The sequence below is a fragment of the Rhinatrema bivittatum genome, chromosome 1 (assembly GCF_901001135.1).
Source record: "Rhinatrema bivittatum chromosome 1, aRhiBiv1.1, whole genome shotgun sequence".
In the NCBI taxonomy this organism is placed as follows: Eukaryota; Metazoa; Chordata; class Amphibia; order Gymnophiona; family Rhinatrematidae; genus Rhinatrema; species Rhinatrema bivittatum.
This window is the reverse complement of record NC_042615.1, coordinates 738,810,192-738,827,077: the sequence shown is the minus strand read 5'-3', so window position 1 is coordinate 738,827,077 and position 16,886 is coordinate 738,810,192. Positions and strand designations below refer to the sequence as shown.

At 41.8% G+C, this 16,886-nt stretch overlaps 1 protein-coding gene across 4 annotated transcripts in view; it reads left to right on the top strand.

The window, feature by feature from the left end:
- Positions 1-16,886, top strand: part of NNT (nicotinamide nucleotide transhydrogenase) — a 404,867-nt gene that overhangs the window by 58,658 nt on the left and 329,323 nt on the right. For all 4 annotated transcript variants that reach the window (XM_029577710.1, XM_029577726.1, XM_029577728.1 and 1 more), the window contains exons 4-5: positions 9,202-9,419; positions 15,620-15,707. In XM_029577710.1, coding sequence (XP_029433570.1) covers positions 9,202-9,419; positions 15,620-15,707 — 306 coding nt within the window. The remainder of the gene's footprint in view (positions 1-9,201; positions 9,420-15,619; positions 15,708-16,886) is intronic.

The following is a 16,886-nucleotide window of genomic DNA, read 5'->3' as shown; positions in this document are numbered from 1 at the left end:
GTTTAATGCGCAGGTCTCCAGAGGCAGGCAGAGCTCTCTGTGCTTGGGTGAAATGATGGTACAGGGAAGAGGAATTTAATATTTTGTAAGGAACTGGGCAACATTTTGGAGAAGAGGGAGTCTTTCTGAAAGGATGGGCTTCACCTTAACCAGGGTGGAACCAGACTGCTGGTGCTAACATTAAAAAAAAAAAGAGGAGAGCAGCTTTTAAACTAGAACAAGGGGGAAAGCTGACAGTTGCTCAGCAACTCGTGATTCAGATGGAGGTATCTTAGAAGGTTACTAATGAAAAAGGAGAGCTGGGGCATCCCAATGAGAGGTTCCAATAATAAGAAAAGTAGTCTAAGTGCTTATAATTAAAAACTCACCTGAGCTAAAAGATTCCAATTTATCCCTGTCAACTGAAAAGCAGAATGTAAATACAAACAAAAAACTCACTTTGAAATGTTTGTATGCTAATGCCAGAAGTCTAAGAAGTAAGATGGGAGAGTTTGAGTGTATAGCAGTGAATGATGAGAGAGACTTAATTGGCATCTCAGAGACTTTGTGGAAGGAGGATAACCAATGGGACTGTGCTATACCAGAGTACAAATTTATATTGTGATAAGGAGGATCAACTTGGTTTGGTATGTGGAGGGAGGGGGTGAGTGATGCTTTATGTTTGAGATGGCATGGAGTCCAACAGGGTAAAGATCATACAAGAGACTAAATGCACAGTAGAATCTTTATGGGTAGAAATCCCGTGTGTGTTGAGAGAGTATAGAGCTAGGATTATCCACCTGGCCAAAATGATGAGATGGGCAACAAAAGTTTCTAATTTTATTTTCTTTTTTTTTTAACCCACCTATTGTCAATCTAGGCCATTTACTCATATTTCACATACATAAAATTTTAAAATAAGGTACAATACCAGTACAAAATACTGTAAAATATACTAAATGACTCTTGGCCTTCCCCTCTAAACCTTTTTGCTGCTTAACTCTTCAGCCCTATCTCTTTAAGTTTAGTGTAAAATACTAAGAAAAATCAGGGAAGCTAACCAATTTGGCAGTGCAGTGTTAATGGGAAACTTCAATTACCCTACTCATACAGGGGAGTCAGTGGTTAACCACAACACAGAATCAAATAACCAAAAATGTGGAACCCAAATTGTCAATTAAATAATAGCCTATGAAGGTGTCAGCAAGCCTTGACGTTATATGTCACTTTCAAGTAGACACTAACCAGTCTTTTCAATCATCCACCTTCATCATTTTTTAATGCAACAAAATATTTTTTTCTTTTTTTCAAATACATTAAAATAGTCCTCCATTCATGTAGACAAGGATGACTCTTTCGAAATCAATTATTAGCATTGCCCTACACTGGCCGGTGTTTCGCTGGGTAAGCTTCCTCAGGGGCACGTAGAAATAATTCTAGCAAGAGCCATATATCTAAAGGAATTAAATAGAGTTGCACATTTATAGTAGTAGATAGAAAGTTAAAATAGTCATTCCATGTCAAGTGGACCAGTGGTCCCCACTCGACCATCTCTGATTTTGCTGAAAATTTATAAGGATGTACATGTATGTTTGAAACGAGGTTCTGTAAAGTTTTAGGGCCAGATATCAAATACTTGGGGCACTGTTGCCCTTTCACTGGAGGTCCCACCAAGCCCGCGGCTTCAGCTACGAGGATTTTGCAAACTTTGGCACATAGCCATTATAGAAATATAGTGGCTATGATGCTGAAATTGGACATACTAGCTCAACTTTTGCTGGTGAACACGAAAAAATTAGTACCAGCAATCACAAAACAACATGTCGGTCTTAATTTAGTGTCAAAGTGGCTTAAAAATCACGCGACATGACATTTAAGCCATACTTTGACCAAGTATAACTCAAAACCAAAAACCACTAGTAACTGGTGCTTTATTTACCCTGTAAACCAAACAGCTACATGACTTTGCATTGCTGCAATATCAGGGCCAAGGCATATGTATTTGTGGAGATATTTATACCTACAGATGGTGAAAAGGCATTTAATGATCAAATCTGACCTATTTTTAAGATCAATTATCTCAAAAAGGGTACCCCTCAAATCTATTTATTTTGATATCAGTGGAAAGAGCAAATTTTTCTCTACAAGGATCATCTATTTCATTTTTGGAGTCTCTCAGTTTAAGAAAAGAAAAATGCCACTGAACATGGCGTTTTTTAATCATATGCAATGAATGGTAACTGCACTATTTAAACCCTTGCGTTGGTCCATGGTGGTTATACCACTACCAATTCCCTAAGAATTGGTATTATAATCCTATTAAGAATTGTAATAATGCCAAGTCTTTTGAGAATTGGCAGCCCCATCGCCTAGGGGCCACGCCCGATAGCCGTGCAAGGCCAGCCACGGGCGGTCTCTTTATCGCAGGTTCCGAAGCCTGAGGGTGGGTGTCTTAGCCTAGGATCCCAAGCCTAATATTGGGTATCTTTTGTTGGTTCCCAAGCCATAAAGTTCAGTCTAAGTGGTCTGGAATTGTTGCTGAATTTGCAACATAATTGGTTCAGAGAAGCTGTATTGTCGTCCCATTGCTGTTGCAGCTGGTGCTGGAAGTATTGCAATGATTGACTGCTCGGGAATCCAGCAGGTATCATTTCTCACAGGCCAGTGAAAGAAGCTAGCTGGTCCATGAGGATGCATAAAATTTATTAATGCATCATGGTCATCGACTGAAATTTCAGAAATATTTCCAATCCACCAGTTGTTATCGTAAATGCAGACAATGTATTGCCCTGGCTGGAGGTTTGCAATTGGCACAAAAGGCACTTCTGATCTGACAGATCGATCTACATGGGCAATGAAAGATGATGTGTCATTTGACACCCTTGAAATGCGAATCTTTTTGTCATCAATTGGCACAAACTGGTGATTTTCTCGTGTTCCAGCAATTGTATGTCCATCTTTGAACCTTTCCTCTTGAACTACCCGTATTTCGTCAATTTTTTCTTTTGGAACAAAGAAAAACTTGATTCCATGCAGTTGCTCGTTGCAAAAGTTAAATAAATCCACTGGGGTCAGTATTTGGTTTTCAGTTGGGCGTTGAAGACTGGCATGAGCTGCCAACCTCTTTGCTGTCCCTCCAATCCCATCACAGGGCGACTTTCCATGACTGGTACCAAAAAAATTCCATTCAGCGCTGATATTGAAATCAGCATTGTGGTGGCACAAGTTGAGAAAATTTTTGAAATTTTTGTACTGGGCTGCAGATCCATCGCTGAAGTAGTGGATATGACGAATTCCATAGATGAGAGTCTTGAGATACTCCACAATCACTGTTAAGAAAGTGTGGACTGCAACTGTGTCATGTCGTGAGCAATCACTGATTATGCACAAGCTGATGTTCTGTGCAGCTTCACCATTTAACTCCTTGAAGTAAATGACAAATGGGTGTACTGTAGCTTGACTATTTTCCCAGTGGAAACCTTGAATGGCATCTTGAACAATAAATGAGTAATTTTCAGCAAAGTCCATAAGGATCACAAGCTCTCCAGTTCTCAGATTTTCCTTCAACGATTTCAGATAGCAACTTTGATGCTTGGCGATGTAGTGATGGCTGCAAAGGTTAGAAATTTTCAAAACCAATTCTTCAATGAAATCTTCTACAGTCAATTGTTTTGTATCAAGCGTGTCTCGATCAGTGTGAATCCATTGTTTGAACTCAATATCATCATCAGAGTCACTGTTGACAAACAGTTTGACTAGAAATTCTTTTAATCCTTCAGGACCTGGGCATTTTTCACAACGGCCAAGCATGCAGTCCTTGGATTCAATTCCACAAACCATTTTGCATATGAGCTCTTTGTAGTCATCATTGATTGGGCTTGCTGCAAGCATTAGTTTGACATTTTGGTGAATGGTACACACACAAACAGAATGTGTTCCAGCAGATCCAACGGTTACGCACCACTTTGGCCGAAGCTCACAAAACTTGGAAAATCCAATTTCAGGCCCATTCCGATCCCGATAGGCAACAAACATTTCCCTCATATTGCTCAGTAATAGTCGCTTTTGCATTTGCTTTTTTTCTCCTGCTATTCGCACTGATACTTTTTTACCAGGGCACATTCGACTGAATTCATCATCCTCAAAAAATGCCTGCACTTTTTTCTTCACTTCCTCAGAAAGTTTCTTGCCACACTTGATTCCAGGTAAGGCTAAGATTCCATGTTCACATTTAAGCTTTCGAGCTTGTTTGACCATTCGTTCAGAGACACCGAATTCATCTGATGTAGCCTTAATGGACCAACTTTCAGGTGCCAATGTCAAGATTTGGACCTTTTCTGCCCGACTGGACACCTGCAGCTTTTGCTTCAAATCTGCCAAAAGGTGATTGTAATCCAGACACATGTTGCACTGTGCTGTTTGTGGTTGCTCAATGTCTTTTGGCTCAAGCCCTCCTATTGAAGCAATCTTGCTAGTAAAGGCATTTTGCACCTGGCTTATCTTTCTCCTTGCATATCCAAGTGAATCTCGCTGGCTTACCCGTTGAAATTTCAGAGGAGAGATGCCAATGGATGTTAAGCTTGAATTTAGACTTGTAGAACATTCCATTCCATCTGGATCTGATTCAGAGGAAACTGGATCAGCTGATTTTTTGCTTTTAGCAAATTCTTTTCGACATGATGCGCACATCTTCTGGCCAGGCTTCACATCATTCTTTGTAAATTCTTTCAACTGGTCAGCTGCTAACAAATTGATAGCTCGCAAATTCTTTTTTGTGTTATGAGCTTTCTTTCCAAAAGGATTGCAACACGATTTTTGCAAATGCTCATATTTGGTCAAGAATAAAGCTTCATGGTGTAAACAGATTTGTGAATGTTCGTCAAAATTTAATCCCACTCGTCGACACAGCAATTTCTGTTCATCCAATCCAAAGCTTGTAAACAATTTCAACTCATCTTTGCTATGGGTGAATGTCTTAAGGTGGCACATCGAATTGTTCGCAAGGCCAATAGAGCACTGGGGCGATTCTTCATCAATTTCATTTTCCATCGATAAGAAATCAATAATATATGCAACAAAAATGTAACAATAGTCAATAAGTCTTCCTAAATAAAAAGGCTTATAGGTTTTCAATTATAATAGACATTGCTAGCAACAATAGGACTCTGTAATCAAATTAAGAATGTGATGACAATCTGAAAATCGAACACAAAATCAATGCATTACGCGCATAAATAACACTGTTTAAAGTCATTTTTCTTGCCTTAACCTAAAAGTCTCCAAAAAGAAAAGAAATTATTCCAGTAGAAAAAAATGTCCTCTTTCCACTGATATCATAATAAATAGATTTTAGGGGTACCCTTTTTGAGATATTTGACCTTGAAAATAGGTCAGATTTGATCATTAAACGTTTTTCATCATATGTGGGTGTGAATATCTCCACAAATACATATGCTTTGACCGTGATATTGCAGTAATGCAAAGTCATGTAGCTGTTTGGTATACAGGGTAAAGCACCAGTTACTAGTGGTTTTTGGTTTTGAGTTATACTTGGTCAAAGTATGGCTTAAATGTCATGTCGCGTGATTTTTAAGCCACTTTGACACTAAATTAAGACCGACATGTTGTTTTGTGATTGCTGGTACTAATTTTTTCGTGTTCACCAGCAAAAGTTGAGCTAGTATGTCCAATTTCAGCATCATAGCCAGTATATTTCTATAATGGCTGTGTGCCAAAGTTTGCCAAATCCTCGTAGCTGAAGCCGCGAGCTCAGTGGGACCTCCAGTGAAAAAGCGACAGTGCCACAGGTATTTAAGATCTGGAGCTAAAACTTCACAGAACCTCGTTTCAAACATATACATACATCTGAATAAATTTTCAGCAAAATCGGAGATGGTCGAGTGGGGACGATTTTAAAAACTGGTCTTACTTTTACTTTTAAGTAAAATCAATACTTATCTATGACCACCATGGCTATCTTCTTAGACGGGACCAGACGTCTCAACCATCTTGTAGAAGAAACAAACGGAGGAACCGGAACCGAGGCTGGCGTCCCTTTAAATACGCCATTTTGTTGTGACGTCAGCCATCATTGATAAAGTAATGGATCAGCAAAAGAGTAATCTGTCAATTATAGTAAACAGAGATTAGCCCAAAAAACCATGTAGGTCCAGTTCGCTATTCAGTCCTGAAGGATGGACAGTGTTCAAACGGTAGATCCAACGTTGCTCAGACTGTAGTAGAATGCGTTCTCGATGTCCCCCACGCCAATGTGAAGGAACGTGATCTATTGCACAAAAATGCAAGTCCTCAAAAGTATGTCCCATCTCAGTACAGTGTGAAACTAGTGGTTCATTCACTCTACCATTTCTTATGTTGGATCGATGTTGGATCATTCTTGTCTTCAAAAGACGTTTGGTTTTCCCAATGTAGAGCAAAGAACAGGGACATTCAATCAAATAAATGACCATAGAAGAATTACAGGTAGTGTAACCTCTCATTGGGATGCCCCAACTCTCCTGTTTCATTAGTAACCTTCTAAGATACCTCCATCTGAATCACGAGTTGCTGACCATTAGATGATTGAGGGGGTTAAAGGGAAATTCAGGCCAGCATGGAAAGACTACATGAAATCTTTGCATCCATGTTTACTAATGAGGATGTTGGGGAGATATCAGTTCTAGAGACGGTTTTCAGGAGTGATGATTTGTATGAACTGAACCAAAATCACGGTGAACCTGGAAGATATGCAGTAAGGCAGATTAACAAATTGAAGAGTAGCAAATCACCTAAACCGAATGGTGTGTACATTAGGGTTCTGAAAGAACTCAAAAATGAAACTTCAGATCTATTAGTATTCATTTGTAACTTACTAAAATTGTGCATGAAGACTGGAGGGTGGTCACCATAACCCTGATATTTAAAAAGGGCTCCAGGTATGATCCAGGATTCCATAGACAATTGAGCCTGACTTGTTGCCCGAGGATGTGGTTAGGGCAGTTAGTGTAGCTGGGTTTAAAACAGGTATGGATAAGTTCCTGAAGGGAGAATTGCATAAACTATTAGTCAAGTTGATTTAGGGAATAGCCACTGCTATTACTGGCATTAGAAGCATGGATCTATTTAATGTTTGGGTACTTGTAACCTGGATTGGCCACTGTTGGAAACAGGATGCTGGTTTTGATGGACCCTTGTTCTGCCCCAGAATGGTAACTTCTTATGTTCTTAAACACAGAATGTAGCTTTAAAATCTCCCAGTGTTCATAAATAATGGACACAATTTGAGACACTACTTGAGAATAGTATAGGACACGTACCAACCATCCTGGTGTCAGCATCATGATCGCATAGTAACCACTCATGTTCTGCAGTAAATGGATTTTAAAAAAGCATATAAGCAAGTATTTAATGCAGAACGTGAGTGGCTACTGCGTGATAATTTTGAACCTATTGACACCAGGATGGTGTGTGTGCTATGGTTTCTCACATAGGGGTAGATTTTTTAAATGTACGCCCGTGCGTACTTTTGTTTGCACACCAGGCGCAAACAAAAGTATGCTGGATTTTATAAGATACACACGTAGCCGTGCGTATCTTATAAAATCCGGGGTCGGCGCGCGCGCTGCCCGTTCCCTCCGAGACCGCTCCAAAGTTGGAGCGGCCTCAGTGGGAACATTCCTTCGGCCTTCCCCTCCCTTCCCCTACATAAGTCACCCCCCCCAGCCCTATCTACACACCCCCCTAGCCTGCGCTGATCGGCTGCCGCCGCGCGATTACCCGGCCTGGGAGCGATTTCTGAGGTCTCGGCCGCGCCCCCCCTAGCAAAGCCCCGGGACTTACGCGGGTCCCGGGGCTTGCGTGCGCCGCCGAGCCTATGCAAAATAGGCTCGGCGCGTGCAGGGGGGTTTTGAAAGGGTTACGCGCATAACTTATGCGCGTAACCCTTTTAAAATCTACCCCATAGTGACTCTAATTGTGTCTCTTATTTATAATCGTTGGGAAATTTTAAAGCTACATTCTGTGTTTGCATTCCCCTCTTCCTGCCATGAGGGGTGCAGAAGACACTCAGCAAAACCCAACATGTTTATGAAAGTTACTGATGCAGCTGGCACAGCCCCTTTGGTACATTTTTGTTTTGTTAAGGTGGTATAACTTCAGTGAGCTCCAGCATTAGTTTTAGAACTGGGGAGGAGAGAAGATTGAATGTTGTACAAGGTTTAGAGCATGTAACAGGACCAAGTGCTCAGTCATTCCAGGGGTATGATGATCTCCAGAGCTGCTATTAACATGAATGAGTATCAGCAGATACAACCTTAGATGATACTGGGATTCAATGTAGTGAACATGCTGGTAGGTATGGTCCTATCAGACTTCAGCAGGGGAAAGATGGTGCAGTACTGAGGAGTATAAAGCAACTCACCTTTCCTGCAGCAGGATGGTAAGGTAATGGGTGATAAGGATGTGCAGTTATTTGAAATGATAAACCTGACATTTTTTTTTTCATTTTTTTTTTTTTTTTTTAAATAATTTTGTACACACTATTTGCAAATAGCATGCACTAAAAACAAAACATGAAATAATATAAAACAAAATTAACAGAAGATATGAAATAAGAAAACAATGAAACTATATCTTTTTGCATGCACACTGAAGTAACAACTGTCTTGCCCTCTGCTGTGCATTGTTATTTGTGCTAGCTGATAGAACCACCACTTTATAGGGCTGTAACACAGAGTGCACACCAACTTTAGAGAATTTAAGTGCAGTTCAACACTATACAGAAACCTGTAACAGTTCAGAATCTGTTTAAAGGCTATTTTTCACATAGGAGAGAGGTAAATATCCCTTAACACACATGCATCTTTGTTTCTCTTCTGAAAAAATAAAAATTTGAACTGGGTAGGTGCAGGTGCACTGTGAGAGGAAGACTGTGTTATGCAAAGCTAGTTTAGAACGAAAATTTCCAGGTACAAATTGGGTTCTTAAGCAGTTCACACAAGAACAGCTAGAATAACATTCTTGCAAGTCAATAATTTTCATGTTTTCGTAATTTATTATAAGTGCTTTATAACATCCCTCTCTGCTGGTTATTAGTAATCCCAATATTAGTGTAGAATGCAGATTTCAGTGCTTTGTCATTTTGTGTACAGGAAAGGATGCTTTTCAGCAGTGCATGCAGTTCTGATCCATGTCTTGTCATTTTTTTCTTATTTTCTCTTTTAGGTAAGGGCTCCTATGTTGAACCCCATCTTAGGTGTGCACGAGGCAGATCTTGTCAAACCCTCATCAACACTGATCAGTTTCATCTACCCAGCTCAGAACCCGGACTTGCTAAAGAAGCTCAGTGAGAAAAAACTGACTGTCCTGGCAATGGACATGGTTCCACGAGTCACCATTGCTCAGGGATATGATGCTCTCAGTTCCATGGCCAATATTGCAGGGTACAGAATCATAATACTTTATTCCAACCTGAGTGCCAGTACTTATGTGGTTATAAACCATACGGAGTCAGTCCAGAGGGCAGCTATTAAAATGGTCAATGGTCTTCTCAGATAGCCCGCATAAACTAAAATCTGTAGGTACTTTTAACCTGGAGAATTTAGCCAGAATTTTCAAAGCAGATTTATGCACATCAGTCTTCTGTGAAAATTCATGAATGTGCGCTCATCTGGCACTGACATGCATACAAATGTTACATCGGCTTAGGAGTAGATGTGCCCTTGTGTGCATACTTTTTGAAAATCAAAACTATGCATGTAAATCATACCTCTCCCTCCCCAGAGCGTCTCTTTGTAGTGCATGTAATTTGTATGTGTACAACTCTTGGGCAATTTTGAAAATGCCACACACATGCATAAAACTAGGGTTTTTGTACTTGCATCCTTTTGCAAATTACTCCCAAATATCTAAAATATATCCTGGAGGAAATATGATAGACATATTTGAATACCTCCAAGAAATGAATGCTCAGGAGATGGGCCTTTTTCAATAGAAAGGAGTTATCTTACAGCTGAGGCTTTAAACATATGATGAACATACTCATTGATGTAAGAGTCAACTTTGTGACACATCCATTGCCGTTTCAATATTATTTTCTTAATATCCAGACAGATGAATCCAGAACCAATAAGTTATGCACTTCTACGAGCAGATGGAGACAGAGCAAAGCTGACATCACAGTATATATACCCTGCAGTGACATCAGCCCTCCAGTATTTTCTGTAAAAGTCAACTGTGGACAGACTAACAAAAATTTGATTAATAACAGAACCAGTCCAGTACTCAGCCGACTGGAAACACTGAGCTCAGACAAAAATTGTAGTCTAGGGACTGGTTTAGCACTTACCAGTAACTCCTAGGACACGTAGCCACACAGGAGGACCATAGCACAATCATTTGGAAGCCAAGGTCAGGAAGCTGGATTCATCTGTCTGTCCTAAAGAAAAGGAAATTTATAAGGTAAGTAGTAATTTCTCATTTCTTAGCTTCCAAAGAGATGAATACAGAACCAGTGGGATGTATCCATTCTACTCCTGAATAGGGCGGGAGGCTGCCCGTGGTCCAGCCAAAACCACACGTGCAAAGGCTGTGTCCTCCCGGGTCTGCACATCAAGATGATAATGCCTGGAAAAGGTGTGTAAGGAGGACCACGTTGCAGCTCGGCAAATGTCAAAGGGAGTCAACAATCTAACTTCCACCCAAGACACTGCCTAAGCTCTAGTGGAATGAGCTCTAACCTGCCTAGGCAACGGCTGTTCAGCATCCACGTACAGGGCCTTGAGTGCCTCCTTAATCCAGCAAGCTATTGCAGCCCACAAAACCGGCTTGCCCTGTTTGCTTTCACCATGAAGGACAAACAGGCGATCCATTTTCCTGAGAGGCCTAGAAACCTCCAGATACCTCATGATATGTCTCTTAACAACATCCAAGGGTCGCAACAAGCGATTTGCTCCGCAACTCTGTCCTTATCCAGAGATGGCAGGGAAATGAACTGATTCATGTGAAAATCCAAGACCACTTTCGGCAAAAAGGAAGCAACAGTACGCAGCTGTATCGACCCTGGAGTCAATTGAAGGAATGGCTCTTGGAAAGACATGGCCTGCAGCTCAGATATTCCACATGCAGAACAAATTGCCATAAGAAACACTGTTTTTAAGGTCAGTAACCGCAAGGGAAGGTTACGTATCAGTCGCAACATAGGGTCCACTAAGAAATCCAAAACCATATTAAGACTTCACAAGGGCACCGGTAGTCGAAAGTGAGGGCCAAGATGTTTCACTCCTTTGAAGAAACGGTCCACATATGGATGAGTTGACAAGGTTCAACCATTCACCTGACTCCTGAAACAGGCAAGAGCCGCTACCTGTACTTTAAGTAATTAAGGGCTAATCCTTTATTCAGACCATCCTGCAAAAATTCCAAAATGAGTCGGATCTTAACCGAAAGTAGAACCACCCCTTGGTCTGTAAACCAAGCCTTAAACACTCGCCAAACCTGCACATGGGCTAAAAAAGTGTAGAACTTTCTTGCTCATGGCAAGGTGGCACTCACCACAGTAGAATATCCATGCTCCAGCAAGCGAGCCTTCTCAAGGGCTAAACCGGAAGACAAAATAGTCGGATCTTCTTGAAGAACAGGCCCCTGCCACAACAGAACACTGTGCACCAGAAACCAGAGGGAGGAGTCTACTAGAAAACTTTGCAGATCCGCATATCATGGTCTCCTGGGCCAATCTGGTGCCACAAGGAGCACCCATCCCTCTGTGACCCTAGACCTTCTGAACCATGTTGCCCAACATGGGCCACAGGAGAAAAGCATACAGCAGCTTGTTCTCTGGCCATTCCTGCAAGAGAGAATCAATGCCCAATGACTTTGGATCTCTCTGGCACCTGAAGAATCGAGGAACCTTCACTTGTGAGAAGTCTCCAGCAGGTCCAGAAACGGAAGGCCCTAATGATCCACTATTAGCTGAAATCCCTCGTCTGACAATACCCATTCTCCTGGGTCCAAACTCTGTCTGCTGAGAAAGTATGCTCTTACATTGTCGTTTTCTGCAATCCAAATCGATTTTCTCTTGCAGTATGGCCCTTGAGAGGGCTCAGTTGTGGAAGCGTGGATATTTTGCTGCGGTGATTGCCACCTTGCTACATGTGAGAAAGTTCTCCACTTCGGTAGCCTATGGTACGGGTCTGGTGAGTGTTTGAGGCTTGGTGTGAAGATCAAGGGATTCTTGCTCGTTTGGTTAAGATTCTGCTTGTTTTCAAATTTTTGTAGGATGGATTGAGTAAAGGGTTGGCTCTTAATTTCTTAAAGGTACAAGTGGCGGCTCTTACCTGTCTCCGAGATCAAGTTAATGGTGGACCCTTGTCGGCTCATCCTAATGTGGCCTGTTTCTTGAAAGGAGTGCCGGTGCCCTTGTGGAGTCTTAATCTAGTTTTGGATTTTTTATTGGGCCCTACTTTTCGACTGATGCATAAACTTTCCTTGATGTTATTAACCTTAAAAATGGTGTTTCTGCGCATCGAGTATCAGAACTACAGGCTTTGTCTTGGCGGGAACTGATTCTATGAATGACTCCTGGGGCGATACAGCTGTGTACTGTTCCTTCCTTTTTGCCAACAGTGGTCTCGGATTTTACTTGAATCGGTCTATTTCTCTGCCGTCTCTGGACAGGGCAAGAGATGTGGAGGAATATCACCTGTTAGGGCCCTTGGATATCAAAAGGCATATCTTGAAGTTTTTAGAGGTTTCTGAACCTCTCAGAAAGACGGACTGGTTGTTTATTTTCCATAATGGGAGTAAACAGGGTGAGCCGGCGTCACAGATTACAATAGCCCACTGGATTAAGGAGGCAGATGCAGCATGTGCTGTTTTGTGTGTACCGCAGGCAGCCTCCTGCCCTGTTTGGTAGCTTTGGTACATCTCACTGGTTTTGGATTCACCTGTCTGTACGCTAAGAAAGGAGAAATTACTACTTACCTGATAATTTCCTTTTCCTTAGTACAGATAGGTGAATCCATTTTCCCACCCTTGGCTACCGAATGGTTGTGCTATGGTCTTCCTCCGTGGCTGTATGTTCCAAGGTGTACTGGTAAGTGTCAGTCCAGTCCCTAGATTAATGTTCTTACACTCTTTGTTTGACTCAGTGTTTTCCTGTTTGCTGAGTGCTGGAATGGTTATCAGTTAATAATCAAGTTTTGCTAGATTGTCCACAGTTGGATTTTGCAGAGAATACTGGCGGGCTGATGTCACTGTAGGGCAGCGGTTCTCAACCTGTGGGTCGCGACCCCGGCGGGGGTCGCGACCCCGGCGGGGGTCGAACGACCAAAACACAGGGGTCGCCTGTGTTTTGGTCGTTCGACCAAAACTGATCTGCGGACCGACCCCAACGGCCCGGTCCGCAGACCAGTACCGGGCCGTTGGGGTTTTTTGCCGGTCCGCGGCGCCGCGGCTGCTGCGGGGAGGCAGGGCGAAGCTGGAGACCTGCCTCCTCCAACCCCAAAAGGGAGCGCGTCGCGGTGCTCCTCCTACTTACTTCCTGCCCGCCCTGCCCTGGAAGACAAATGTTGCCGGAGCCGCACGGGCAGGAAGGAGGAGGCGCGTCAGCCGCGTGCAGAAGAGGAGCAGCGCGGCCCGAGAAGACCAGGGCTGCTGCAGAGCCCATCCTGTGGCGACCCGTAAAGAAGAGGCCCAGAGGTGAGAGAGAGGTGTGTGCGAGTATGAGATGAGTTGAGAGATTGTGTGTGAGAGTGAATTGAGAGACTGTGTGTGTTTGCAGAGACAGCATGTGAGAGCCTCTGTGTGTGTGAAAGAGACAGCATGTGACAGTGAGAGCCTGTGCTTGAGCAAGGCAGCATGTGGGGGTATGAGAGAGCATGTGTGTGAGACTCAGACAGCCTGTGCCAGTGAGAGACTGTGTGTATGAATGATTGCATGACAGAAAGAGCATGTGACAGTGAGATCCTGTGTGTGTATGTGTGTTTGAGAGAGAAATGCATGTGAGAATGAGAACCTGACTGTGTCTTTGAGGGAAGAAGACAGGTGGAGAGAAAAGAAACAGAAAAAAAGGCAATATAAAAGGAAATGGCAAAAAAATAAAGGGAAGCAGATGTAAAAAAAAAAATAAATTACATTTTACTGATTGGTACATGTAATCTTTGGGAATGTGCAAGAGTAGCACTTTCTCTATGGCGGATCTCACAATGTACGAGATCAACATGGAGGAAGTGGAAACCCAGGGGGCCTGCACAGAGGAGGCAGCAGAATGGGCTTCAGTGCCAATAGCAGCAATCAGCGCCTCCCCAATAGCCACGTGGCAGCAGTGGCAGTAATTAGATTAATTGTTTGACTCAGCTGGAGGTGACAAAGTATGAAGTGGGATGTGAAATCAGCTTGATCTGATGGAGAATTAGGATTGCTGATACACATGAACTGTATTTGGCAAACATTAAATTAAAGGGAGCCAGGATAATCAATTGAAGCCTGCAGCTGAGGACTGATTCATTATGACTCATGTAGAAATTAGTGCATTTTCCAGATTAGTCTGCATAACACAATTCTCAACATTCAGCATTATTTCTGCTGCATAGAGTTTTATCTGAGAGACTCTGAGGTTGTGAGGGAGCCAGTAAGAGTGAGAGCATGAGTGTGTATGAGAAAATCCAGGGGAGTAAGAGTGTGTGTGAGTGGGGGGGGGGGGGAAGAGAGTGTCTTACACCCTGAGAGTGTGTCGTGTCTTTGAGAGCGAGAGGTTATGGTGGGTATAAGAGCATGAATGTGTATTTATGTGACAGTGTATGTGTGAGAGAGAATGGACATGTGAGTATGTGTGAGAGAGAGAGGATAACCTCCTAATCCTCGACAATATCAGGGTGACTGGAAATCAAGAGCTCCCATGTATGGACAGCAGGGGCTTTTTAAAATCCTTATTAGTTTTATTGTGTGTTACTTGATATATGTGCTGTTTTGAAATATTATTGGTGTTTGGGAAATTATAAAAATGTATATGATTTTAATTAATAGAAATTCTATTTATCAGTAATTTTAAAATATTATTTTATTAGTATGGTTTTACTATTATAACTGATGCTTTATGTTTCTTAATTTTATTGTTTTATGAGGAATGGTGGTTCTGTTTATAAATGTCATAATAAATAAGTATGCACTAAAATCCAACCCCATCCATAACCCCGCCCCATATGACCAAAGCCCCGCCCTCGCCGCAACATGAGGAACTGTATTACGGGGTCACGGCATTAGAAAGGTTGAGAACCACTGCTGTAGGGGTATATACACTGTGATGTCAGTTTTGCTCCATCTCCATCTGCTGGTAGACATGCATAACCCATTGGTTTTGGATTCACCTGGCTGTACTAAGGAAAAGGAAATTATCAGTTAAGTAGTAATTTCTCCCTTGTTCCGCTTATACATGATATTTTTGTTTACTTTTATTGTATTTGATTATTAAGTTTTATTGTAAACTGTCATAAACTTTGTAGTGTTGCAGTTGATAAATTTTTAAATAAATAAAATGATAATCTGTTTGGGATAAAGGCAGAAGAAAGTATACAATGTCATCTCTTACCTCTTCGTAGACTTGATGACACAGTGCATAACATTCTGGTTTCTTTCCCTTTGGCAGGTACAAGGCTGTAGTCCTAGCAGCAAATAACTTTGGCCGTTTTTTCACCGGTCAAATCACAGCTGCTGGAAAAGTGCCTCCAGCCAAGGTATGTGGTAATGCAAAACTGCTAATCTAGCAAGAGTAGAAAACTTTGGGTGCAGTTCCTTACAGTGGTTGATATTTCCTTTATGCTGTCTGGTTTAACAATAGCTAACACTGTAAACATAATCCAGTCACTTGTTTTATCGTATCACATTTGGACAAAAATCTTTGGAAAGTGCAGTTGCTTTGTCCAGACCCAGCTTCCTGTGATAAGTTCACCTCATAGCATTAAAGCTAAAGAATTTTGTTTGCACAGATTCTAGTTCATATTAAAGCACCATAGGATAAATGTAGTCTTCATCCAATATAAGTCTAACCTCAGTGGTATCTCACCTTGAGCAAACTGATAAACAGGGAAAGCCCTCTTCCAAGTCCTTGATGTAACCGAATTGAAGTGCACGAATTGAAGTGCACGGCTTTTCTTCTCTTCAAACAAACTCTTAAGTATATACTCTGATTAGCAGTTCCAACAATGATATAAGAAGATACTGAGCTGCTTTTCTCTATTACTGTATACTGACAGGGTTCTATTTCCAGCAGTATTTCAAACTGGGCACTCTGCTAGAAAACACCACCTCATGGTAGCACAACTGTGTAAACGCTACTATGAACCTCTCACTTGGGGTCTAAACATTTACGCTGTTTAAAAGTTGCATTACAGAACACAGTTCTATTTAATTCTGTAGAGCTACAAGCTCAGGGGAAACTTTTGACTATTCAATTTGCAAACTTTCCTCCTCCCTAAGGTTCAGCTCCAGCTCCAGGTGTTTGCTCTGTTTCTATCTCTGGCTCCACCCAAGTCAAACTCCTCTCTACATCTGTTTGACTTGTTAGGCTTGTTAAATGCACTTGAGAACTCTTTCTCAGGGCTGACTTAACCGTGATAATCTGATGGCACTGAACAGACCCTATTCTCTTAGTTCATAGAGATTTTCTCTACTGAGCATGTGTGGGAGTTGCCTTATGAGCTCCTTCATCTTTTTAGTACAGGCTGTAGCACAGACATGTTCCCTTCTCTCAGTTTTTTCTTTGATTATACATTTCTTGATTTTTTTTCTTAAAAATTGTGTTGCCTCACTACATCGGCAGTCCCTCATCAGCACTTTTAAGTGTTTAAAAAAATAAATCCATCTCCAAGAAGACCTCACCGACTTCAAGGACTATTTATGTGATAATATGTATA